At 50.9% G+C, this 26,363-nt stretch overlaps 1 protein-coding gene across 4 annotated transcripts; it reads left to right on the top strand.

Moving 5' to 3' along the window:
- The first annotated feature begins 122 nt into the window (after positions 1-122).
- Positions 123-25,435, top strand: FAM124B (family with sequence similarity 124 member B). 4 transcript variants are annotated; one of them, XM_074592348.1, is made up of 5 exons: positions 123-470; positions 645-735; positions 4,731-5,470; positions 8,437-10,975; positions 24,679-24,783. In XM_074592348.1, exons 1-4 carry the CDS (start codon positions 372-374, stop codon positions 9,070-9,072), a joined length of 1,566 nt encoding a protein of 521 aa, XP_074448449.1. In that variant the 5' UTR covers positions 123-371; the 3' UTR covers positions 9,073-10,975; positions 24,679-24,783. The 4 variants fall into 4 exon arrangements, with proteins under 4 accessions (XP_074448449.1, XP_074448448.1, XP_074448446.1 ...); XM_074592345.1 differs by lacking the exon at positions 123-470 and adding an exon at positions 4,020-4,207 and having other exon boundaries at positions 674-855; XM_074592347.1 differs by lacking the exon at positions 645-735 and having other exon boundaries at positions 24,679-25,435.
- The last annotated feature ends 928 nt before the right edge of the window (positions 25,436-26,363 follow it).

The following is a 26,363-nucleotide window of genomic DNA, read 5'->3' as shown; positions in this document are numbered from 1 at the left end:
CTTCGGCAGGGTCATGGTTTGGTCCGGTGCCAGCGATCACCCTCCTCCCCGTGTCTCCGTGCTGCTCTCCCAGCCTTGCGCTTGCGCCAAAGTCCGTGTCACTTGAGGGTAACTTATTTGCTGTACTTTCGTTAATACAGGCACTAAGCATACAGGGAAAACGTGGTTTGGTCCCAGCTGTCCCTCTGAGGGTGCACCATGCTGCCGGGAGGGTGCCTGTTCCCCCAGCCCCTGCGGATGGGTGTCAGGAGGCACCTCCCTCATTTTCATTTGCATTTTATCTCCCGGGAGTCTTGAAACCCTACCTTGTCTGTGCATCTCCCAGCATAGTGTTTCTCAGGGTGGGAGTCTCGGGTGGCTGTGTCCCGTCCATGGGAGGAGTTGCAGCCGGCTGTGCCGACGCTGCTGCCGGCGGGGAGCCGTGGCTCCCGGCAGCCGCCGAGGGTCAGCCCTCCTGGGAGCTCCGCGAGGTAAGGCAGGCGGCAGCCCGCAGCGAGCTTCCCCGCCCTCTCCTCTTTCCGACCGTATTTGGGTTTTCTTCTTTTCTTTTTTTTTCTTTTTTTTTCCTTTTTGTTAATGCGCGTGTATGTGCGTGGATCCTGCCTCACTGTGTGTGGTGGAGCGCTCTCTGCCTCCGGTGACAGACCCTTGCTGGATTCCTACTCTTTGTTAGCTGGTTAACAAGAAGAAACAAGAACCATTTGGGACAGAAGCCTGCTTACATAAACGCAGGAGGTTAGATGGTTTTTTGCTCTTTTGGTCATTGGGGTTGTGCTTTCCTCCGAAGCGATGATGAATTGGAGTCACAAGGTTTGGAGCAAGAGACGACCTCTTTGAAAAGCTTATTGCATTCAAGTAAGACCTTAATCCTGATCTTTGTCTCAGTTCTGTCTATGCTGTAGATAATTGTCATCTCACAGGTTAATTTAGTACTTTTGTCCTTGTTATAGGCAGAGCTTAAGATTGGCATAAACCAAAAAAATGTCTTTTAAAAAGTTAGTAAGCCCAAGACGTTGCATGTATTAAATGAGGCCTGCTCCCGAGATGCTTAGGTAATTGACACCCAGTCTCTCTGAAGTTAATTATGTGCTAGTATAAAAAACCTAAATCCTTACAAAGTAACTTCCTTACAGATATTACTATGAAGTTATTAAATCCTGTGATGCATCATCAGTCTTGTTGGTGTCAGCTGGAGCGAAGGGCTCTGAGCGCCGCAGAGGACTAGGCACATCTTAAGAATTCATTATGAAAAGGAATTTTTAATTATTTTGCTGTGGCTTTCCACTGTAAGATGTTAAACGTATAGCAGACAGTATTCTCTGAGGCTTGACACAATGAAGAGTTTGTTAGTTGCTTACGTTTGGAGTTTATTTTATGCAGGGCTATATTTTATAGAGTGTGTATATCGGTGGTAGATACAAATCCTCCTATTTGACCTGTTCTTGCCCAGCGCTGGACTCCCCCAGCAGCCCGCTCTACGTCCTGCTGTGTTGCCAGTCACTACCGTGTGGGAATGGGGCTCCAATATATTTTTTGAGTACCATATCAATATTTATTTCCCACCCCCCCCTTTCCTCAGCAGAGTGACTTTTCACATAAGATTGGACTGCTATTTTTCTAATCTCTTAAAGAAATCTTTCTTGGCGTGTTCGGCAGGTCACTATGAATAATGTGCTTTTCCGTTTGGCAGCCAGACTGGAAAGCTGGGGGCAGGGGGAGCAGAGAGGAAGGCAAGGACTCATTAAGCTCAGGGATCGGAGTGAAACCAGCACTTTCCTTTTCTTACAAGGTCCAGCAGAAGCCAACGCTTTTTTCTGATGGCAGTCATCCCTGTCCCACCCGAGACCTTCTTGGTGCCTCTGAGAAAAGCCGCAGATGAGGAGGTCTAAACTCACCCGGCTGCGGCAGGGGGGTCATGGCATCCTGGCTTTACCCCGAGGTCTGGGGGGGCAAGCGATCAGAGACAAAGTGACGGCATGAGAATACCCTTGTCCGAGGTTGGGGAGCCCGCATTTGAGCCCTTTCCCATGGACATTTAGATGTCAAAGCACAGGGCAAGAGGAGCAGGGTGCTCCGCTGCTGGAGGGTGCTTAGCCAGGGTGGGTGGTGGGGCTGCCCCCCGCAGGAGGTTCAGCAAAGGCTGGTGTTCAGTTCATCTCATGCTCCTGGTGGTAGGAGTGGTGGGTACCCCTGACCTGGTGCTGCTGGAGAGCTTATGGGTCCAAGAACCAGGCCTAAAACTGGCAGGCTACATCAGATAGAGCTCACAAGTGAGAGCGCTTCCCCGTCAACCCCAGCAAGCGCGCTGCTCGCGGAGGAAACATGGCATGGTGGGAGGGTTCAGGATTTGGCCCTTTTTGTGTGTAGGCTCAGTTTCTTGGCTGTGGTAAAACCTGGTGACCCTTGAAATGTGATGCTGCTGCCCCCCCAGGATTTTGAACAGCTGGGCTGATGCGATTCGAGTGGGGATGGGGTCTGAGAGCTGCGCCAGCCTGCAGTGATGGGTGGGATGCCCAAGGAAACCAGCGCTTGCTCCCTCTTTGCGCCGTGAGAATGAACATTTTGTGGGTGGAGGAGTGCCGGGGGGGTCCTCTGCTCCGTGGGAGAAGGGGAGATGGAGGGCAGGCACCGGGACTGCGGTGCAGGAGCAGACAAGGGGGTGGTCACGCGGGGAGGGATGAGCACAGGCAGGGTGAGCCCAGGTCGGGGTGAACCCGTGCATGGGAGGGGAGGGGACACCCCATGGACTTTTCTGAGTTTCAGTGGTTTCCTGTACAGGCAAAATTCCCCTTTTCCACGCATGCAGGAAGGCAGCTGACTGCTTGCCCCTGCCCTCTAGCAAAGAGATGATGAATCGTTTCCTCTTCCATATTTTAGTACAACGGTGTTGTTCAGAGCTCATCTAGAGCCCCATAATGTTTGGAGCACTTGCGCTCTTCTCTTCCCGCTCTTCCTGCAATTGTCCGAAGGCTGCATTTTTTTTTTTGTCTCCCTCCCAACGGTGGTTGTTACTTGCTCGAAGTGTTGCGGGTGGGTTTGCCTCTATCAGTGCAAATTCATTTCTTCCCTCATTTTCTAGTCAGCCTTTTTATTTTTACTGTACATTGGTGTGAGTGTGATTATTTTTTTTTTTTTTTTAAAGCATGAATGTGTATTTCTACCAGTGAGTGTGATCTCCTACATAAAGGAAACCCAGTCACTGCTACTTGTAGCTGAAGACCTTGGAGATTTTGCTCAGTTGAATATAAAGCTAGGGTTGTATTTAAAAAAAAAAAAAAAAAAAGTAAAAAAAAAATTAGTTCAGAGTTTTGAGTAACAGACTCTTATTAATGCTGAGATTTCTGCACAGTGAACCACAGCTCTGTGTGTTTGGCTGTTTGAGGGGGAAATTGGTATGTCAGCGGAGAGATGCGTTGCTCTTAATTAGATGGAGCTGGATACATCATCAGAGGCCCCAGTTTTGATTGAAATACTGGCTGCAGTGGGCGCAGTTCTGTATAGAAAGTGGGGGTGGGCTTGACTTGTGTGTGTTGCTCCTGAGTTGGCAAAATAAGGAGGTGAAGGGACAGTGTGATTTATTTTCTAGACAGTAGAAGAGGCCTGGAAAGAGGTGTATTTTCAGCATTCCTATTGTAGTCTACACAGTAAGCTAAATTAAGTACCAATATGTAAACTCAAGGAGCAAGGAAAAAAAAAAAAGTTTCATTAAGGGTGCTGATTACATGGGTATCTCAGCATTAAAAAAAAAAAAGGGGGAAGAAAGAGGCAAACAGGGCAGGGAAAGGAGGAAGCCTGGAACCCAGCTTTTATGGACTATGTATAATAACCCAGGACCTGAGCTACCTGTGTTGTGAAGTGCGTAACTAGGAGTTGAGGTTTTTTCCCAAAGCTCCTCTTTCCTGAAGCTGATTCATATCAGCCCTTATTGTTATCTGTTGTGTTCACATGGGTGGTTTTTTTCTTTTGTTAGTCTGTTTTCCTTCCTTGTTTTTAAAGAATAGCTTATCTCTATGCCCCAGAAGGGTGTGACTCGCAAAGATCACACGCTTTTTACACCGAGCTAAAGCCAGCCTGCTGACTACAAGAAAATATGCTGAGGTTCTCAAACACGAGTGCCGCATCGCCTTCACAAAAGGCAGCGATCCCACCGAGGTGTGCGCCAGTGGGACTCGGCCAGAGCCGGCGCGTCCGTCTCCACTGCTGACAGGCAAGTGCACTGACAACATCATCTCATCTCGGAGAATCACTGCCTTTGTGTTTCAGGGCTCTTCGCCTCGGCTGCCCTGGGCTGTGAGGGACAGGACCGGTAGGGCTCGGAGGTGTTTCTGGACACGTCGTTGGTCGCATGCATGCAGTGCCCAGAGCTCAAGGCTTGGAGTTGGAACATGAGCCTTCAGCTGAGCTCTGCTGTGACTTCCCCTGCTGACTGCAGGGGGGTTGGACTAGATGACCTTTAAAGGTCCCTTCCATTCACCCAACGCAACACATTCTATGATTCTATGCAAGTGACCTGGCACCGGTCACAGAATGCCTTGTCACTGTTCGCCCGCCTCCTCGTGTACATTTACTGTGCTTATGTGCATATTTCATCAGGCCTATTGCAAAGCCTGTAGAAGATTGAATTCATTCTGTCAAAGTCCTACAGTTACACACCCCTCGTGTTACTGAGGCTCCAGCAGTAGGAGAAGGAGAGGGAAGGCACCAATTTGTCTATTTTTATTTTTTGTCAGGAGCCTTTGCAATGGATGAGGGAACAGACTCTCTGATGACTGTGCATCTTCTCGCCAATTCGGGACACTCATTGCTTCTGCAGCAAACTCTGGATCGGCTTTTAGAGTGGATCTGCCTGGACATTCGCCTTTTCCTGGTGTCTGAGCGACTTACTCCATTGAAATACTATGAGAGATATCGTAAGAGAAGCTGCTGCTTCCCTGGAATATCTGTTCTCCTTTTTTTACACGAGGACTTGGGAGAAGAACGGATTTTCCAGGTCCATGAGCAATTCCAGCGTCCGCCCTGGCGCTACCAGTGTGCCCAGATTGTCAATGGCCAAAGCCACCCCTATGCCCCAGCTCACCAGGACTTCTATGGCCTGGAGGACCAGCTGCCTGTGTGGGGCATCAGGCGGGTACACTGTGGCCCCGAAATCCTGCGCGTCACCCTCTACTGCGGTTTCGATAACTACGAGGACGCGGTGAGACTGTATGAGATGATCCTGCAGAAAGAAGCGACTCTGCAGAAGAGCAACTTCTGCGTCTTTGTGCTGTACGCGACCCAAAGCGTTGCCGTGCAGCTCTGCTTGAAGCAGCTGCCCATCGGGGTGGCTGCTGAGCCGAGGGGGTCGTCAGCCCTGCAGTTCAAGGTGCAAGAAATCGGGCAGCTGGTGCCTCTCCTGCCCAACCCCTGTTTTCCCATCAGTAGCACCAGGTGGCAAACGCAAGACTACGAAGGAAATACAATTCTGCTTCAGGTACGTGTGTGCCGTGCTCCGAGAGGAGGTTTTCTATTATTTATTTTTTTTTCAAGGAAAGCAGGACTCTCTTAAAAATGGGAAATTAAGATTTTTGCTTGTTCGTGTTTTCTTTTGAATTTTGAATGCAGTAATCGGTATCAGCCAGTGCTGTGATGCCATCGATCCTTGGAATGTTTTTCTATTGTTAACATCTTTACTGCTTGCCTGAAATTGAAAGTATTAATGCTCTTTTGAGCAGGCTAGGTTAACATCTTCCCTTCCCTGCCTGAACCAAACGATTGTAGCAGCCTATTCTTTTTCTGATAAGTCATTACATGATAAATGTTTTTGAATATACTTACAAGTATAGTGTTGATACAACATTGCCTGACACAGGTTTTTGGGAGCTCTTGAGTGAGTTGCAGTTGGGCAAAAGCGCTAAAGAAATGTGTCATAGGAAACCTCTGCCTTTTCTGTTCGAGTGTGCGGTGCAGAGGTTGTATGAATACAAATAAATAAAAAATGACAAAACAGCCCGTGCTGAGATGATACATAGTGGGAATTCGACATGTGAGCAGGAGGGCAGTTGAGCTCAGTGTGCTTTTTTTTCCCCCAACACAGTTTAGCTCCGTGTTCTTTCTCCCACCTCTGATTATTTTTTTTTCTTGTAGTCTGCATATTCAAATAATTTGCCCATCCCGTGTTTTTTCTTTTCCTTCCAGAGCTCATTTGCTATAAATCAGCTTAATTATTCTGTACAGCCTATTTTTATGCTACTCTGAACACTAATCCTCAGGGCAGCCTTTATGTACTCCTCACTTTGTAAACTGGTTTGCCACCACTTGGACCGGACAAGACTCTCAGCATCTTCACGTGGCTTTGAAGTTGGTCCTGCCTGGGGCAGGGGACTGGGCCAGGTGACCTCCGGAGGTCCCTTCTTAAGCTACTCTCTGGTTCTTCCTGCTGTAGATACAAGGTTTTAAGCTGATAGACGCTCATGAATTCACTGGCAGGAAATTCAGAAGTTTTTTTGGTGGTGTAGCCGTGCTGCACTCTGCTCCTGGTGCAGGAAGCTGGAGTCCGCTTGAACTCGATGTGTACCTTGTGGCGGTGCTCCACGCAGCACGCTGACAGTCTGGCACGCAGCGCTTTGTTTCGCACCTCTTCAGTTCATACTGTAAATCTTTATTCCAAGTATCTGCAAATGATTTATTCTACCCCTCCTCCCCCCAACTTTCCGCTTTATTGCAAACCAAATCCAAGGGTCTGCTCGTGGATTGCCACCCACGTGGAGTTGTCACTCCCCTCTAGCCTGCAAGATCCCTTTTCATGGTTTTATTGGGGAAGAGATAACCCAAGCCACCTAGTTTGATAAAGAAGTAAATAAACTACATCCTGTCCTTTTTTTGCTGAAGTTGCTCACTAATTACTGTTCTATTCCATGTCCTTTCTCTGAGTGTTTACAGGAGATCTCTGTTGCTCAGATTTTACAAGTTTAGTCTTAACACGCAAGTAGGAGAGTAGGATGGCCTCCATGTGCTGTTTGGTAAATAAAGACGTGAAACATGCCTCTGGTCTTGCAGAGGACTGATGAGGCGGGTGCCTTTCTCTGGGCTGGTGTCTCCGGGGGTGGCATGTTCCACAGGAGCAAATGGGATGTGCTCAGCAGGTCCTTGTCCTGTTGGCCTTGCTGGTCTGGTGGGTATGCCCTGTGCTGGCCCATGTGTTGCCCAGCCATCAAAAGAACGCTGTTTGATCCAGAGCTTCCTAAGCAAGTTTCTTTCCAAAAACAACCGGTCAGGATTTGCAGACGTGAAGGAGCTCCAGTAGATCTGATGCCTCCAAGAAGGTTTTGGGACAGGCACAGCTATTTGTGTGTGCTGTGCTTAGGTCACCTGCAGCAAATCTGGTGTGGGTGTGCAGTAGTCCTGAGAGCCCTCTGAAACTTGCCCACGAGCACCACAGTGTGGAAAATCCCAAAGAGACGCGGAAGAGCTTGATAGATACTACGTGGTGATTCAGGTTTTTTTGTCTGCACTGGGTTTCAGCTGCAGCTGTCTGTCCGTGGCTGGCCATAGGTGGCTGCCTTGGCAGGAACAGCGAGAGGACAAGTGCCTGTGTTAAACCCTACCAATACACCCCTGAGCTGCCCCTTTTAAACTCCGGGGTTTCCCGCAGACAGCTGAGGCAACTTGCAGTGACTCTTCCCTTTCCAAGCCTTTATCTAGTCTCACCCTGCGTCTGTGTGAACTCTTTGCATCCCCAACGTACTTTGGCAGGGACTTCCCCAGGTCTACTGACACCTTCCTTTAATTGAAACTGGCCCCAGCTGGCTTCATTTGATGGCTTCTGCTTCTTGCCTTGCAAATGGCAGGGAATGGACAATATCTATCTGTTTCTCCAGGCGGTTCATGGTGTCTTTAGCCTTTTATTCTCTCCCTCCTAAACTGTGTTGTTTTTTTTTTTTTTCCCCAGGGTTAAAATTCCCAGCATACATGATTGTTCCTTTACTCTGCTTGCAATTATCCTTCTCCGTTTCTGAGCATTCCCAGCTCCATGGTACTCTGTTGTGTGCTGCAGGTGAGGGACAGGCATCATGGTCCAGCTCTGGGACGTGAACTGCACCGTGCATAACAATGTTCTCCGTTTTGTTTGGAATAATTCTTAAGATTTTGTGTGCTTTTAGACGGCCGTCAGGCACTGAACGGATGCTAACTCGGTGCTGTCTGTCACAGCAATGAGACCCTGGGTTACAGTCAACTCACAACCTAGCATTTTGTATGGGAAGCTGGGATTGTTTTTTCTCCATCAGATTACCTGCATTGCGTTTCATCTGCCATCGCTCAGGCTTGTGAGACTCCTGTGCCCTTCTCTAGAGGCGTGCTGCAGGAGATTTCAGCACAGCGAGGCTGGGTGAGAGCATCGTCACTTGGTCAACCTAGAACGATATGTTAATGAGGTTCTCTCCAAATTTTCTTCAACAGGTTCAAGACAGCTCCAAGCCCCATGAAACAAATGTTGGGCTTTCCCATCAGCATAATGATGCAGACAATGAAAAAATCCTGCAGGACTCTGTCCCAATCCCTTTCCCTGTAAAGCGGGATAATTCTGGGTGGAGAAACCAGGACGTCAGAGCCACGAAAGCTAAACCAAAATCTGACCAAAGCAAAGCCCATATTCCTGAGGAAGCCAGTGGTGACCTCCACAGGCACTTCTGCCCTTCTCACAGTGGTCCATCACCCCGGTGGTGGTGGGATGCCGCCTCCCTCCGCAGGCAGGCGAGCAGCAAGCTGCAGGCTTCTCTGCGGGAGAGCCGCCTTCATCGGCAGGCAGCGGAGACCAACGTCGACACCGGGCTTGCCGTGGCGAATCCTGCAAGCGGCCTCTGCCCCCTGAACCGCTTCTCCAGGGACCTGCGGAGCAGCCTCCTCCAGCCGCGAGCACCTGCAGACGTGGCCGGCAGCGCCGCGTCCTCCCGGGACAGGACCCCGATCCCGCTCGCTGCCCCCCAAAGGAGCAAAGGAGCGGGACGAAGAGCTTCAGGCTGCCAGGAGCAAACGCTGCGGGCCAGCCCCACAGGCAGAGCCCAGGAGGAGGAGGAGGAGGAGTTCTTTATATGACTGAAAACAAACATGCCAGTTGGACTCATCACTTCCAAACGACAGCGGAGCGCTTTTGGGTGTATTGTGCCTCTTCGTATTGTGGCCACCGATGCTTACGCTTTTCACGGAGTGATGCTAAAGGAGGCTGAGGGCAAAGCAGGAAAAATTAACGCTGTATTTACAGAAAGTTGTTTGGGTTTTTTTTTTTTAGTGCAGAATAGATTGGAGGATTCTTGTGCAATGAATGGGGATAAGCCATATGACTCCTAGGGCTGTTTTAAGATGTTAAAATAATAGCCAGTGACATGCTCAGGTGGGGTTAGAAAGCAGCAGGATGTCCCTAGCTGCTGGGACTTGTCATCCCTCACTGGGATGTATCGGCACAAGGCAGTGGCACGGTCACAGGGGTAATGCCGATTTTCCTCTGGGTTCCTTCTCGCTCCCCCTGTTGTTGGTACTTAGAAGCTGTCCGTGTTGTCAGTCTTATGCAAGATGTGACATGTGAGAATATTCTTTTAAACTACTTTTTAAGAAAAAAGTTTCTAGAGAGACTTTTTCCCCAAATTAGCACAGTACATGCGAAAAGCAAACACTTGGGGAGAATAGTTTGAGCTGTTTATGCTCCGGTGAGCCCTGCTGTTGCTTATTTGTGTGACACTTGACAAAACAAACCCAGCAACAGGCCAGGCTTTGTTAGACCAGCGTGCAGCTATCAGCAGGCAATCCTAATTGGGTTTGAATTATCCAGAAGACAAGAGAAGTTGATAGTCTTGGAGGGAAATGCTGGATGCTGGAGAGTAAAAAGGACAGGAGAAACGAAGTAATGTTTCAGCAACAGATGATGGAATAGCTCCTGTCTTGATCAGCAGCTTTCTTTTCTCAAGTAGGATGAAGTGAATCTCAAAGGGAATGAGATGGGAAGGGCATGACAGAGGAATGAGATTATTAGAAAGAAAGCCAAGTCTGATCGTACGTACCTTCCAAACAGCAGAAGCAAAGAGGTATTTTCTCCGTAAATATATCTGAACTCTGCTGTACACAAAAGTGTGGATTTGTTTGGAGAGTGCCTTCTCATTGCCGCCTCTTCACGTAACTCGTTTGACAGGCGATGGAGAGGCAGAGGGTGATGGGCAGCAGCAGGGCCTTCCTGTGGGGGGGTTCTGCACAATTTTATGGGTGTTCAGCGCTTGTAGGTGTGCCAGCTGAACACAGCCCACCCTGCACAGCCACAGCCGCCTTACCCGGGAACGTCCAACGCCACCCCTCAGCTGCTGGTGGGCTCTGCAGCCCAGTGGGGCTGGAGAGCTGTGCCACTGCTGGATGGCGGCTCGAGCTTCGGGAAGTTGGTCTGAGGAGCTTCAGGTGGGAATAGGGCAGTCCCTGCTCTGTGGTCTCACAGCTGGTGTTGCCCTGGAAGTGATGCTCATGTACCCTCCGATTCAGGGACCGAAACCTGCAGAAAGCTGAACAGGATGCTTATTTCACTGGACAATTACAACCCCCCCCCCCCATGTTTTCATAAGCTCCATGAAATTTTGGACTTTTTAATAAATCGTACTGTGGTATTTTACGGCAATGAGGGTGATTACTTCATCTTACCCAGCATGCTAGAAATGGCACCAGTGCTTTTCAGAGCTGGAGAAAATGTTTGCTCACCAAGGAGAGCAGCGAAGAGGGGAGCCTGCGGGTGGGTGAGCTCTCCGGGCTCGCCGCCGGGTGTGCGAGGGCGGGCTGCGAGGATGTGGATCAGTGGGCATGGACCAAGGGTCATCAACACAGGGCTAAGACGGAAGTGGGATTCCTGGGACAAACAACTTCAAAGAGAGATTTCATGCCCTTCTGTCTCCTCTTATGCCAAGTCACACTTCAGCATGACTCTGTTTAGCGGCCTCCGTTTTACCTGAGAGAAGGAGTGTAGAAGGTCAGTACCTAGCACGGGGCGGGGGGGGAAGAGAATAAAATGATACATGAGGTTCACCTGTCTGCAACAGATCACAGAAGGAATTTGAGTCAAAGGAAAATTGTCCTGAAAATACTCTTGTAACAGTGAGCATGTAAAATCCACATGTCTTAAGCGCAGGGTACAGCTGGCAGAAATGCTGTATTACACAGGCAGCGCTAGCGTCGGAGGGTGCTGTTTATCCCTGGATGCATTCAGTAGCGGCAAGCAAATTTTATACTTCTTGTAGACTGTTCATATCTCTGCAACTTTTATTTTATGTTCCTTCCTTACATACTGAGCCATTTCTTTCAGGTGTTTTTTGTTTGTTCGTTTGTTTTTAAAAAGACTAATAAGAGAAACCACGGGTTGAGAGGGGTCTGCTGAGGCTCCTGTGCCCCAAAAGACATGCGAGCAGCTGGCAGGTAAGCAGCTAGACCTTGGGAAGGGGCAGACGTGTGGGGCTGGTGAGGCCGGCGGTGGGCTGAGCCGGAGGCTTCTCTCTCCCCAGATCCCATCCCATCTCCTGGTCCCAGCAAAGCACGCAGGGGAAAACGGTCTTGATGGAAAACTGAAGAGAGAGTTTTGCAAAGTTATACCCAGTGGTATGATGGCATTGCAATCCTGAATTAAGGGGAAAAAAATAGATGGGTTTTTTACCATCTATTTGTGTCATCTTTGATATAAATGATTTAGAACCATTTAGGAAATGGTTCTGACTTGTCTGTGAGCACCAGTGATGGTACTATGGATGCTGAGATGCCAATTCCTCTGATGGACACCCCAATGCACAGCAGCCGGGCTGGTCATTATGGGTGGGCACTTGAGAAACAAGATTTTAATTTTCCGAGATGTGTGCGTTTGGGAGGGTGGCGGACACCCTCACGTCTGTCAGCTGGTGTCACCCTGGGGCTCCTGCAAGTCGTGCTGTTGGGTGACCCTGCTCCCACGGGGGAGCTGAGGTGCTGCCATGGCTGTGCTCAGGACGGGATGATGGTGAACAGTCCTAGCCCGAAGGGAAAGGCTTTTCTCCTGGGTTGGTCACACAGTCTGGGTGTCGGAGGGGGGAAATCTGTTCTTGCAGTGCCAAAGTGGGAGCAGGGTGCGTGCTAAGAGCAGGGGCCGCTGGCAGCGGGAGTCGGATGGAGCAGGAGAGCTCACTCTGGCATCGCCCTAGCCCAACCCGCCGAGGCGGCTGCTGGTGCTTTTGTTGTTTTAGCCCCTGGCTACAGAAACGGTGCCTTTTGTCTCCTCCCAAGCGTAGAGTGGTATTTCTGAGGGAAAAGTTGCCGTGGAGGAGCCGGGGTACTCCCCACTGCCTGGATACAGCACAAAGGCAGGGGCTGCTCCCCCCTGCGCCTGGCACCCTGCCGCGGCGCAGGCAGGCACCTGGGCAACCTCGGCCTTGGCACCTGGCCACTGGAGCAGGGGTGACACTGCAGGCTTGGCCTCTCCTGTGAAAGAGAAGTTGGCAAGTTTGATTCTTTCGGGGAAGCAAATGCTGAATGCACTCCTCTTTCCTGAGTTGTGGGCCAAATCCAGCTTTTGTGAACACCTCGGTGAATCCTGAAGTTAGCCCAGCGAGCATGGCTGAGCTTTCCAGATTTACACTGGAGGGTCTGGGCTGGGAGTTTTTCTTCTCTCAGCTCAGGCAGGATATTATTTATCTGTGTTGGTGCTGGGCTCCGTGTGGAGGCCCAGGAGAGACAAAGCTTCGCAGCCACTTGGTGGAGCAAAAAACGTTGCGTGCATCAGAAATTCTGTGTTTGTAAGGGGGGCACAAACCAGGTATTGTCCCTCAGCCAAAGAAGAGAGTGGCAGCTGCAGCTCCTCTGTGGGCTGCACCGGCGTGTGCTGGCACCTACACACGTCGCACCCACAGCACGGGCATCCATAGGGTCTCTGTTCCCATAAAGTGCATGGGAAGGGGGCAGAGCCGCTGACTGATGGGTCCCTCCGTTGATGTAGCTGTAGCAGTAACGTAAATTTTCCTCTATTGCCTGTCTGCCATATCGCTTGAGGGTGGCTGGGTGCCCTGTCCCCTCGCCTCTGGGGCTTTTCAGAGTTTGCCAGAAATCCCTTCTCCCCTCCTTTTTTCCCCTTTTTTCTTCCCCCCCCCGCCCCCCTTCCCGCCCCCCCCCCCCCTTTTTTTTTTTTTCTTTTTCCCCAGTTGTTCTCTCTTGTTTTCCTGTAGCTGTGGCGGCAGAGCCGCGGGGCCGGGGGTGTGCGCTGGGCCGGCCCCGGGGGTGCTGGGGGGGGGACGTGCGCCAGCACCGCCCGTCCCTGGTGCACCAGCTCCGCCTGGTGCCCGCCAACGGCATCCTTCCTCCGGCGGGTCCCGCGCCCCTGGGAGCTGCCCCCGCCGGCGGTGTGTGTCCCCCCCCTCCCCGGGCAGAGCATCAGGGAGAGCGGGGGCTGCGGGCACTCGTTGCCCAGACCTTCACGAACCCTCCTGGAGGACACCCCCCGACCCCACCAGCCGTTGTCCCCGCAGCGGCGAGCGGTTCCCGGGACATGACCCAGCGGTGATGCCACACGGGCTCCAGTCCCAGCCATGGTCCAGTGCCACCGAGCTCCGCTTGGGGCTTCTTGTCAGCCTCTTCTGTCCCCCCCCGCCTTCCCCTAATTGAGGCTTTTAATCCTCACTTGCAGTAACATTAAATTACCCTGATACATAAGAAAACAATAGAGACGTTAATAGCAAAGAGAGGCAATTTCTCTCTCGTTCATTCATTTTCTCTGCCAGCAAACTACTTAATTAAGGAGATCTGTCATGTAAGTGACACAGAAAAATAGAGTCCTTCTGTGGCGCGTTTTATTTTTTTGATGTCAGCCTTCGACATCGATGCTCTGCAATTTCATATGCAGTTGTTACCGTGTATCTGCTGAGTGTACAGAAAAATTAAGATATGTTACTGACATACTTGTTACAAAGACCTTTTGCTAAAAAAAATGCTATGGCAGATCGACCTTTAAGCTGTAATAACAGAAAAAAAAATAAATCATTAGTTTCAACTGGGGGTAATTTCATTTCAAAGGTTTAAAAAAAAAATAGACTTCTCCCTTTCCATCAATAGCTGAGCACCAAAGGATCGCTCTTGGGTTGTCATTGATTAATGCTGTTCCCCTTCACGGAGGTGCTGTGCCATTGTGTGATGGGGTGGGTGGGAAGCGGGAGGAGATGCAGAGCACTCGGGGTGACGGCTGCCATCGCTCTGAGTCCTGCCCCTCGCTTGCAAAGTGAATTACGGGGCTCAAAGGCTTTGCTTTTCTCTAATAACGAGGAACAGGAAACTTCTGCTGAAGCCAAAGTGAAGCCAAGGAGAGGTCTGGGCTGCGAGAGGGAGGCAGAGGGATTGGGGGGTCCCCATGGCACCCTCTGTGGCCCATCTCCTCTTCCCCCTGCCCAGCCCGTGCTGTTCACCCCTCAGCAGAGGAGCAAGGACAGGGTGTTTCAGCATCGGGGGGGGTCTCTCTGTGGCCCCTTTTGCCCCCAGTGCCGCAGATGCTGCTGCGGGGGGAGGAAGGCCATTGCCCTCTCGCCCACCGGGGTCTCCCTGCCCGTCCCTCCTGGCAGCTCCTGCAGCGGCTGCCTGGCGGAGGGGGGAGGGAGGGAGGGCTGGCTGCTGGATTTTGCTGCTGAACCCTGAGTAAACCTCCAAATGTTAGTCATGGCGGTCTGAGAGGCCAGGAGTAGAGTGGGAGCCGCCTCAGGGCTGGGGGCTTAGCTTGGCGTTGAGCTGCCCAACCCGTGCGTATTCCTAACAAGGTTTTGCTTTTGTCCTCTTCTCCAGTAAGCGCTTTCATGCAAGGCTCACCACGACCTTGTTTTTTGTCCTTTTGGGTCCTGATATAGTAAGTGCAGAAGGCACATCCCTGCCTTGGGTGCCGCTTGCTTGCAGGCATCATGGAACATGGGAGAGGGACTTGGCAGCAGGAGCTTCCTGAGGACAGGGTAGGATGTACAGGAACGACCCGACTACCCCATTTGAGCTTTGGTAAGAAACCTGGAGTACGATGCATTTCCATTCAGCAAAGTGCCGCTTGGCTGTGGATTTTCTCCCAGCGCGGGGCTGGTTCCTCCCTGCGGTGGCTCCGTGCCGTGGAGATGCTCGGCTGCTTTGTAACCCCTGCGGCCAAACACACGGTGGAGGGAAAAACGAGCTCATGAGAACAAAATGCCTTTTAAAAGGCCTGCCTGACACCTGCAGTATGTTCCTCAGGGTGATAACTCGTAGCCAGGCCCCGCTTCTGCTAAAGGCTTCAGCAGCAAGTGCTGTCCTGGATCTGTCCCCGTCTCACTGTCAGGCGTTCCCCATCAGCTTTATTTCCAGAAAGAGCTGCCCCTTTTCAGTGCCATATCTCAAGCCGAACACCCCAAATCCTTAGTACCTCATTGAAAAGAAGTGTCAGAGGTATTTCTCTTCCCCTAAAATGTAACAGTAGTTATATAGAATAACAAAATACAACAACTGTCCCAATAGGCAATTCCTTTCCTGTTCCCACGTAGCGTGTTTCATTAAGCACAGAGGATGCACCTGATCAACCCAGCATTAAAAATTCATTTATACTGTATTTTACAGGAGAAACAGGGATCACACCCAGGTTTGGAAGGGCGTCTGGAGGGAAAAATCAGCATGTCAGGTAGTGGTCAGTAGGGCTCTGTGGTCCCGGGCACTACCAGGAGGCAGTGACACCTCCACTGAATTTCTCAAACCCCTCCTTCGTCAGACTCCTCCCGACACCACAACTGCATTGCAGCTTGCTGTGCTTCTCTTCTAATGTTTAATTCTTATCATTTGAGAGAGGTTTGGAGAGGTTTCCATCTCCCATGGAGCACTTGCATTAATATTCCAGTTCAGGATCTCAGTTCTGCTGCTGACTACAGGCAAGGACAGATCCGATTCCTATTAGTGTAAATTAACATTCCTTAAGAGTCCCGAAAGCTTTCTTCTCCCCTATCACCCTCCTTCAGGCACTGGCAGCCCGGCTATGCTGGGAGGTGATTAGGTTTGTAAATTTGTTCCTGCAGACACTCGGTGACACCATTAGTTTTCTCATCTCACTAGTGCAGCTGAAAATGGTGACAGCCTCGCTTCTTTAATTGGGATCATCTCGAGTTGCATCTCAGCATCAGAAGGAGCCTTGTAGCGAGCAGGCCCGGGTGGGCACGGAGCAGACAGGAGCTGCTGGGGCTTTTAACTGTCACAGCTGGTAAAAGATTGATCCTTGCTTTCCAAAACTTGAAGATAGGATGAGAGGCGCCCTGACAACTGACTGGAGGTGGGAAGATGTCCCTGGCTCTGAAGTAACCCTCCTCCTGTTGGCACAGCTGGGATTCAGTGCCTTGGTGTGGAGGAAGAGGAGAAATTCCCTCCGCCTCCTCTTGCCTTAGGTTCACTGCTGATCCCTTCGGAGTGGCAGGAGAGAAGGAGGCATCCGAGGCATCCCAGCCCTTGTGCACGTAACTGGTTGTGACGTGCTGGTGGCTGGGATTGTCCCTCGTGGGTGCGGTGATGGGGATGAGTGCAGGTCCTGCGTCACCTCTCTGCACTTGGGCGTTTGGGGTGGGAAGGGGCATATTTGGAGCTGTGACTCCTTGATGGTGGCTTGCCCTCTGCCTGGGTCACCTTTGCCTCTTGTCTTCACGTGGTGACAACGAGTGCTCCTGCCAGGCTGGGGGTACCAAAGGTCTCTGCAGAGTGCCACACAGCCCCGCGTCACCCTTGGACCCTGCACAGCAGGGAAACACCCTGCCACCGCCGCAGGCAGCGCCCGTCAGCCAAGCGGCCACCTTTGCTCTGCTGGCTCCCGAGTCTGTCCTGGGAGAGGGCTCTTGCACAATGCTGGGCTGCCCCCACCGCCACGAGAGCCAGCACCATCAGTGCATCTCTTCCTGGCCCCAACTTTGTATTCCAGCATCTCCGCTTCTCCTTTCCCTCCCATGCTCTCCCCAAGATGATGCTCAGTGGGTCTTGCAGCTGGTGTGCAGGAGAAGGGTCCACCTGGGACCTGCAGTGTGGGGACAGGAGGGTGTGTGGACGGCTCCGTGCCTCTGCTGTGGGCAAAGGGCTGTGCCCTGCCACTGCTGTGGTGTCCCCAGGAGGAGGGAACAAGGTGACATATTTGGGGGGTGGGGAGCTCAGCCTTAAATCCCAGTGTTTCTTTGAGCACTGGTAAGGAAGATCTTCTGGGGAAGCTGCAGCCTCCACAGTGCCGCTTTTGATCTGTATGGAAGAATTTCTCTAAGGCCTGAGAGTTACTGGCTGGTGGGATGGGTGACTGCAGCTTATTATACTTAATATTATATTTATATGAAACAAAATATTAAACTGTAGCCTAATCTCACCATGGATCTCTTAGTTTATCCATTCCTGTCCGCCAGTGTTGTGCTGCCTGGTCAGAGGCTGCAGATGGAGGGGGCCATCATCAGCCTCCAGCTGATGGCCACCATGCTCACGGCCTTCACAGGAGTGACTGAATCGGGTGCCTGGGCTATAAATGCTTGTCTGTCATCCTTCCTCTGGGCTGGCTGGGAACCCCATCCTACCACTGGCCTCCCCGAGGGCTGTCCCCAGCTGTCCTCTGCTCTGAGCTGCCCTACCACAGCTGGAGCCTCCCCATGCCATCCGTCCCCTGAGTCCATGGGCTGCAGGGGGAGTGGAAGCTGCCTGGGAGAAAGAGGGGCAGTTTTGAGGGCTGGCAGCGGGGAGGCCACAGAGGAGCCCACCCAGTGCCGGCAGCAGGGCTGCTGGAGCTGGGCTCCTCCAGGGGTGCTGCGGCCGGTGAGCCAGGGCAAGTGCCCCGGGTCCCGCTGGCTCACTGGTCCTGCCGGCAGCGTGTGTCAGTCCTGGGCGTGTGGCTGCTGCCGTTAGACACCTGCCTGTTCCCATGGAGTGGCCTTTCACCTGCCACGGAGGGAAGGCTTTCCTCCTCCCCCTTTGTTGTTGCCGAAAAGTGGAGCCGGGAGTGCAGGTTTGGGGGTGAGAGTGGCTGGGATGTGGTAATGGTTATTGATTACTCATCTTGGCAACGAGCCTGCCCGGCTTGTTGGACTTCCCTCTGCAGCTAGATACCACAGCTGAGCAAATGCTGCTGCCAGTGATGTGCTGGGATGTCTTCTCCAGGGGTGCTTCAAGCCAGGGAGCACAAATCCCAGCGTTCTCCAGGGAGCACAAACCCTGGCGTTCCCTGGGGAGCATGGCTGCGTGCCCTCTCCTGCCTCCCTGCCCTCTCCTGCCTGGCAAAGCAGCAGCACCTGGGCTGTTCACTCCCTGGTGACGGAGAAGAGACACCTGAGCCATGGCATTCCCATGTTGCTTTTTGAATCCGAACCTTCACTGGCATGTACGGCTTGTGTTTTTGCTTTTGCTTTACCAGAATTGGCTTAAAATGCCCCAGGGATTCTCAATTAAAAAAAAAACCAAAGGAGTCTATGTTCAAGGAGACTCCCAGGACAACATGAGAGATGTAATTCCAAGTGCACAGTGAATACAAAGGGAACATGTTTTGGCCATCCCAGCAGATGGAAGTTTTGTTGCCAGCCTGGCAGTGGAACTAAGCAAGCGGATCTTGGTTGTGTTCCTCTCCCCACCTTTATTTGTTGGCCATGTTGGATGGAAGCATCCTCGCAGGGTGACTACGTGTGTTAGGAACAGCACCAAGAGCAGCTTGCTTTGAGCGCAACTGTAGGGAAAACCAGTAATGGCCACTGGGATGATGTAAAGGAGCGTTATGAGACCTTGTTCTGTAGGTCAAATGCAGCGTTCTGTGGCATTGATATCCAGCTTCCCAGGGGCTTCCTCGTGCACTGGGTCGTTGTGTTGGCCGGCGTGGCCTCCTGCCAGTCCGGCCAGAGCTTTAAAATGTACTTACCAGAAGCGAGCTGAGTTGTTGGGAGATGACTTTCAAATTGCGTCTGGCACCACCAGAAGTGTCTCAGTGGATCGGATGCCACACGCCAAAGCCCGGACTCTGCTGAGGGTCCTGCTGGGTTCCCACTGGCCTTGGTGGGGCCGGTTTAGCCACCAGTTGGTTTCACCTGTAGGGTCAGTGGCTTCATGCTGAGGAGGGCACTGGGCTCTCAGCCCAGCTCCCCCCAGACCTACAGCCCTGACCTAAGCCAGGCGGCGAGGGTTTCCAGGCTGTCGGGGTGAGCTGGGAGAGCAGGGGAAGGGGTGGAATGGGAGCAGACACTTTCACTGTGATTTTTCATCTTGATTTAATTCAGAGCTACTGGGCTTCATGGAAGGAATAGCTGAGATTGCAGAAACGCCTCATGCTGATGTTTACCAGATATTCTTTTTAGGTGGGAAAATCATTCTGTGGCACGAGAAATTGTGCAAATGTTATTTTTTTTCTTTTTTTTTTGCTGCAAACCAGATTTCAAGAGGTTTAGACTTCTCACAAACTCAGAGTTTTGGCCACCCTTAGCTGCAGCTCTCTGACAGCCTGCCTGAGCTGCTGAGCCACCTCATTCTGTAGCACGTGGCACAAGGTGTTAAAGCAGCTGAGACGAGATATGTGCCGTGGGAAGACAAGCATTTTATGCTAAGGAAGAGCAAAACTTTTACTTCTTGTAGCTGTTTTGATTCAGCAATTGTCTTAGTGGAGGCTTCTTGTTTTTTTCCAGTTTCATTGTTCGACTGTGGTAATAACCACTGTTGTGTTTGCAAGTTTTAAGTGATGACAGGCCAAATGCCTCCCCAGCGTTTCATTTCTTCCTGTGTCAGTGTGCTGGCTTTGCCTGCCTTCATCATCACTGCGGGCTTTCTCTCCCTTCCTCTGCCTGACATGTAACCAAGCTGTGGGCAAGCTCTATCTTGTACCATGCTGGCACGGGATACACGGTCCCTGTGCCTCCCCGAACGATCAGTGTCTCCAGGCGCCTCTCATTCAAAGAGATTACATTCGGTCTGCAGTTTGCTGGCATCAGTAAGGCGGGTACTCCATGTTGGGGTCCTTAATGGCCTTCATGCTCCTTCTGTGCCCTGTGTTGTACTCGGTTGCGGAGTTTAGTTTGCAAACAAGGAGGTGCTGCCAGGTGTTTGGTGGGAGCAGGAGGTGTGCGGGCATCAGGGGTGTGGTAGTCTTGGCAGGTGGGATGATGTGAAGGGGTCGTGAGGAGCAATACCGCTGCAAGGAGCAGGGATGCTGGTGGGAGGATGTGCGGGGGGGGCTGAAATCTGCCCTTCTCCATGTACCAGGGCAGGCTGGCCAGGGCCTGTGCCAGGAATGGCTCCTTCTCCTCCTCGTTGTCCATGTGCGTTGCCAGCGCAGCCCATCGCCACTGAATCCGGCCGGGGGAGCGCAGCACAAACAAACCCGCAGGCAGCCCACGTGGAGACCCCAGAGGCAGTACATGTGGCAGCCAGGAGCAGAGACCTCCTGGGACTCGAGTTTCGGGATGGGAGCTGCCGAGTCAAGGCCGATGTCAGCCCGGCAGCCCCCCGCAGTACCAGGCGTCCACAGCTGCTTGCACAAGCTGGGTTACACAAGCTCACGAGTGATGTGGAAAGCTGCGTCCCGAAGAAAACCTTGTGTGTTTAGCCAAAAAAAAAAAAAAGGGAGGAGAGGAAGGAAGGAGGACCCATAAAACACTTTCCTCCAACGCGCTTGCCCCGCTTATCAGGCTGCTGGCGTTTATTTTCAGCTGTTTGATTCATGAGAGAGTGTCTCAGAGTATTTGGAACTGTGCAGATTACTTCCGTCCCCCCCGGTGACTCATGCCACCCGTGGTGACCCAGGCCACCTTTCAGGAGCCTCGCTGCCCCATAGGGGAGAACAGGCTGTGGGGAGCTGGGGGAGGCACCCCTGCGGCTTGCTGCAGTGGGGTAGCACACAAATTAGTGAAAGCAGAGCAGGATGGGATATTTCCAGGTTTAATTTGAGCTTTTCTTGATTCCGGTGTAACTGTGAGATTGGATGGACTCCTCTGTCCATTCTGCTGTGCTTTTATGGCAGGAGCAATGACAAGCCTCAGACTGTCATCAAAACCTGGTTTTGAGTTATTTATGAAGGGAACTGACAATGAAAATACTTGGGAAGTGTTGCAAGGCTGCGGTTGGGTGGAGGTCTCCTCCCTCCACACCCACCGCAGAGAGCTTGGACCTCCAAGAGGCGGGTGAAGACAGCAGCGGTGGCCGCCCACGAGGAGCCGACCCCATGGTGCATGGAGCGGGTGGCCCCCCGGATACATGTCTGGGTTTCTCGGTTGCTATTCTGGGTAGGATTTGTCTGTGAGTAAATCTATGGTGGTTTTGATTCAATATGCAGTTACTGCTTGGAGGGTGATTATTTGAGAGCATTTGTTCTATATGTTTCTCCTTTGTGTTCCGTCTTGCTTGACCTACGCACAGAAATGCACGTTGGCAACCTCAGCCTATCCGTCTATTACCGTTAATGCTCCAGCATGTGTCTTTACTTTACAGAGGATTGCGCAGTGTTGCTGATGGTAATGGGAAAGGAGATGTTGTGGGCATGCAGCAGCCTCTTTTAACATCTACAACATCTTGGCCAATTTTTAAAAGCCAAAGCAGTCACCCATTGAATGTTCTAAAAGCTATTTGTCTGTAATCTTAAATTGTAATAATAATCTTGCGAATGCAGAGAATGTGTGGGAGAAACAGGCCTCCTTGAAAATTTCCTACCAGGCTTTGCCAAGCTTGAAGTGCAGTGTGGTTTTTTTTCGTTTTTTTTTTTTCGTTTTTTTTTTTCTTGATGACTGAATGCCATTTCTCACAGTGGTGGGTAGCAGTTCCAGCTGTGACATGTCAGAGCCGAGCACAGGATCGGGCTCTGGAGGCAGTGCGGCTCTGTGCTATATCCTCTTGCAGAGCGTGTAGGAGGCAGCGCAGTCATTTCCCCAGAAACGTAGGAAGCGGAGCCCTGTATGTGATTGCCCTTCGGTCCAGCAAGGCATCAGCAGAGTGGTCCCCCCCAGTCCCAGCCCAGCTGTGCCCACCTCCTGCACATCTGCAGCTCACAGAGCTCAGACTTTTTGGGCTCAGCCTTTCCCCAGCATCCCCTGCCTCATCCAGCAGCGAGACCGAAAATCCGCTGGAAAGGATGCAACGCGCCAGCTTGCTCCGAAGAGGCGAGCGGTTAAAACTTGGTTACCTCTGCAGGACCGCGGAGGTCTCAGCCGCGTAAATGCGATGCGATGCCTTGCAGCCCAGCAGGCACGGGGGTGTGTGGGGCAGCAGCGCGGGAGCTGGGGGGTGCAGAGCACGCTCCGGGCCGCAGCCGCCCCTGGGACACTGCGCCGCGACACAAAATGGATGAGACTGTCACAGGCGCAGCCGTGCGGTCACGGATGAGGAGGTGCTCTCATCCCCAGCCCCTCTCCCGGGGCTTCCAGCCTCTCCAGAAAATTGCCCTGTAGGGTGTCGTTTCTCATGCTTATTCTTAGCCCCGTGGTGTGTAGTCGGTTTGGGGAGTTGGATGAAAGTCAATTCATTTGAGTTTAAAAATTCAGTCAGTCGGATGTGGTTGGTTGAGTTGTTTTTTCTTTCACGGCGTGCTTCATAGGCATTCTGGTGGTAGGCACTGTAAGCAGTAGTGCGAAGTGATCTAAACCTCTCCACCGGGTAGGAAAATAGTATTATTCCCATTTTATTCAGAAAGAAATGAAAACAAAGGGATTTTATACAGCTTGTCCAACATCACAGGGAGAGTCCCTTTAATAAAAACCAGATCTCTCATCTCTTAATCTTACACATTAACTGCAACATCCTTCTTCCTTAATCCTCCTTTCATACGCTTCAAAACTTTGCACTAACAGTTTGTTTTTATTGGGCATGGCCTTGATAAGTGATTTCTTTGAACAATAGCCAATTCACTGGGTATTGTTCAATAGTAATGAGCTAGTTTAACATAAATCCAACAGTATGCCAAGACTTTACACCTGAATAGGCATCCAGAGGTCTGATACCTGAAAAAAATCCCCATTATTGTTTGGAAAGGAGGATGAGAACAATTAAAAGGGGATGAATGCAGATGTATGGCATAAATACAAACTGCAGTGATCTTAGGTGCTCAGGCTGGTTTCTCTCTTTTCTTATGCTGTGCCATCACTCCCTCTTTCAGTCTTTATAATTCCTCTTTGTTGGGGGGATGGCAAGATGACAGTGTTGCCTTCGATCAGGGATGCTGGGGGCTGAGAACAGCTCTGTGAAGGCTGGACAGTGGTGGGTGGAAGGGAAGGAAGTTTTGGCACCTGTAGGAGGAGAAGGGGCTCTTGGATGACAGTGAAGAACTCCTCCTTGCTTGGAGGAATGATGAGTTACGTAGCGCATCTTTCTTCCACCCAAAGTAGGGGTTGGGAGGGCCGCTGGGCTACAGTTCAGGCACTTCTCGGGGAATCTGGGTGTAACCAGACAACAGGGCACCTCAGGGGGATGTGAATGGCTGGACCAGAAATAACTCATGAATATTTTTATCTTCATGCTTTTTATTGTTTATGTGTGTTAATGGAACTATTTCTGTCTTTTTTTTTTTTTTTTTCCTCTTGCCTTTGGAGATGTTTATTACTACAGGCTGCTGGATGATCCTGGGGAGTGGATGGTCCTACTTTGTCAGGAGCACTGACTGTGCTTGGAAATTAAGTTCTAGAGTTCTCACCCTTCCCCTAGTCCCGAAGCGCTTGTTACAGTTGTGTACTGTACAGTGATGTGGACACTGGGGAGGTAGATCCTGAGAGATCTTTGCTGTGCTCATCTCTTTAGGTCTGTCAGCTAATGTATTGTTGGTGTTGCCTGTTACAAGTTACACTCCTACAGGCGGCTTGCCCTCTCCTTCAGGTGCCCTGGCGCTGAGGAAGCCCCGCGTCCACCCGTGGGTGCTCTGCTCGGCGCGCAGGCGGGGAGTGCGCGTTCCCCGGCTCCTCCCTGCCGGTGGCGGAAAAAGATATTGAACCATCAGCGCTGGGAATTGGGAATATCGGGGCTGCCCCTGCTCGCGCGTTGCTCTGCAGAGTTTTCTTACGCTACTCGTTCTGCAAAGCATTACTGTAACTGATTTTGTTTGTTGTTCGCAACGATTTTGTCCTGGGGTCACAGATTAGGCAGTTTTGGTTTGCTCTTTTTTTGATTTGGTTTTAATTACAATGTGACCTCCTTGCTGCTGGTTCTCTTCTGCACTTGCTGTATTGTAGTCGTTTTGCTCCAGGCTGTATTCTGAGAAAAACTAGGACATACTCAGTGCCTTTGGTAGATGTTATTATGCCTGGAAGGTGGCCCAGTGCTGTAAGAAATGCTCCTGAGTGAGTAATAGAAGCCAAGAAATAAAAAGTTATGATAGTGTTCCAGTTAAAACATGAGAATACCTCATACAATTTCAAAGTGGCTTAGCCTGTGTCATCACAGTACCAAAAGAAAGGTGGGTCCAGAGTACCGCTGTTCCCAGGAGATTGTTGGTTGTATAAATAATCACTTGAATTAGGGGTTTTCAGTGATAGCCTAAAACCACACCTTCTGTCTTGCCGATGTCCTTTGCTAGTCTAGCTGGCAGACAGGCCATCCCTCCTTTATAGGACTTACGTGCAAAGGACATCGCTGCAGGCTCAGTATTTACCAAGAGACAAGGCATTGCCGGATTTTTCTAATGGGTGTAGTTTTAGATCTAATGTTCTGCTCTGTTTTCTGTTGTTTGTATTTGTTTAAATCTCTTCCATGTGTGTTTCCCAGAGTGATAAGATCTCAGCGGCACAACCTCAGCAACAACAATTGAATTTAGACCGTCATCTTTCCAAAGCCTCTGCTGTCAACAGCAGCCAGGGGTTCCTCATCGCCGGCTGGAAATTCTCCCTGGGTGAGCTGCCTGCAGCGATGCGCTCCATGGGGATCGCGCTTAAGTGGTGAAGCTGGAATGGGCCATCCGTGAAGGCAAAGAGTGGAGAGCGAGTGATGGAAACATTAAATGAGATACAGTCATGCCTTTGAAACCCTCATCTGGGTTACATAGAAGGTCAAATGTTTGTACGAGGTAAACAAATATTGTTTCTCTTAGCCCCCATTTTCAGAGGGTGTCATGGTCATGGGATATGCAGCAATTTACTCCAAAGGTCTTGGTTTGACCCAAGAGCTGTAAATATCCACCTGCAACAATAGGGATCTAGGTGGGTAAAGGCAATGTCGAGAGAACCTTTGCTGGCGATGCCTAGTTTAATTGGGGTTTGCTATCGGTTACTTTATTGCCTAAATCAGCCAGGCCCCAGTGAGCTTTTGTCAGCGTGGCTTCTCTCGGCAAGAATTGTGTCTTCTGCTGTATGTTTGTAAAGTTCCTCATTTAACAGGGCTCTGACTTGCTGGCGATATTGCTATGTGACGGGTGAATATTGACATTTTATTGTCTAGTGCTGAACAGGCATAAACTTGCTATTTTATCATCTCTACTGAATTATTCTTAGAATGTTGCTGAATAAAATACTACCTTGTCAGCAGGACTTCATTTTTATTGTATTTGTGTGTTGAATCTACCCTACAGACAATGGTGAACTTCGCACTGTGCTGTGGAAACGCTCCTGTTCTTCGTCTCGTGCTCTTTTAAACAAAGAAATCTGTGAAGTGTTTATCTCGAGGCATAAAAGCCCCCCTATAAGTTGATGCATATCCGAAGTTTATAAGACTTGCATATTAATTTGCTTATTTTCCATCTGAACAAAGGATCTCAGGAACCCACAAACATGGTCAGAATCATCTTGATCCAATTTGCTACATAGTTTTGCTTGACTGCGCAGATGTTTTCTGTGTGTTTGGCAAAAGAGGGGTCAAACCCTCTGTCTGGGCCTACTATTTTTGGCAAAAACCCTGATGTTTTTAATCCTTATTGAACACGAATCTTCTGAGAGCTTATTTTGATTTATTAACCCAATTGTTTGAACGCAGAGAAACAATCTGGGACTGTGACCTCCGTTCAGAAAAGTGCATGCTCAAGTGTTTCTGTTCTGAATCCCCCTGAGCTCAGTGTGAGAAGGATGTGAAGTGTGTGAAGGACCCTGAGGTGCACAGCAAGGCTCTTCAGACACACAGGTAAGCCTGTGCACCTCCCCCTGCAAGGTTTGGGTATGGTTGTGGTCTGCATGGGGTAGTGCACCGTGCAGTTACCCAAACCACGTCTGATGGAGGGCTCTAGTTGTATCGACAGACCTCTCCGTGGCTGAGGAACCCCAGCCCGGCCAATATCACATGGGGCTCTCTGCTCTGGAGCAACGTTGGCATAGGCTGAGCTCTCCTGGAGACCAGGACAGGGCACTGCGCTGCACGTATGCACTGGCCATTGGCAGGGTTGCTGCCTTATCAAGAACTGTCAGGTTTTGGGGGATGTCACCCCATGTTGTTTGATTAAATAATCCTCTCCCTCTATTCAAAGA

Source organism: Larus michahellis, chromosome 6 (genome assembly GCF_964199755.1).
Source record: "Larus michahellis chromosome 6, bLarMic1.1, whole genome shotgun sequence".
Classification (NCBI taxonomy): domain Eukaryota; kingdom Metazoa; phylum Chordata; class Aves; order Charadriiformes; family Laridae; genus Larus; species Larus michahellis.
The sequence above is the reverse complement of the archived record's forward strand: the minus strand, read 5'-3'. Positions and strand labels throughout refer to the sequence as shown.

Coding starts and splice junctions, on each gene's coding strand:
- FAM124B (XM_074592348.1), top strand. CDS start 372: ATGGGAGGAGTTGCAGCCGGCTGTGCCGACGCTGCTGCCGGCGGGGAG. Junction 471..644: donor CCTCCTGGGAGCTCCGCGAG/GTAAGGCAGGCG, acceptor CTCCGGTGACAG/ACCCTTGCTGGATTCCTACT. Junction 736..4,730: donor TGCTTACATAAACGCAGGAG/GTTAGATGGTTT, acceptor ATTTTTTGTCAG/GAGCCTTTGCAATGGATGAG.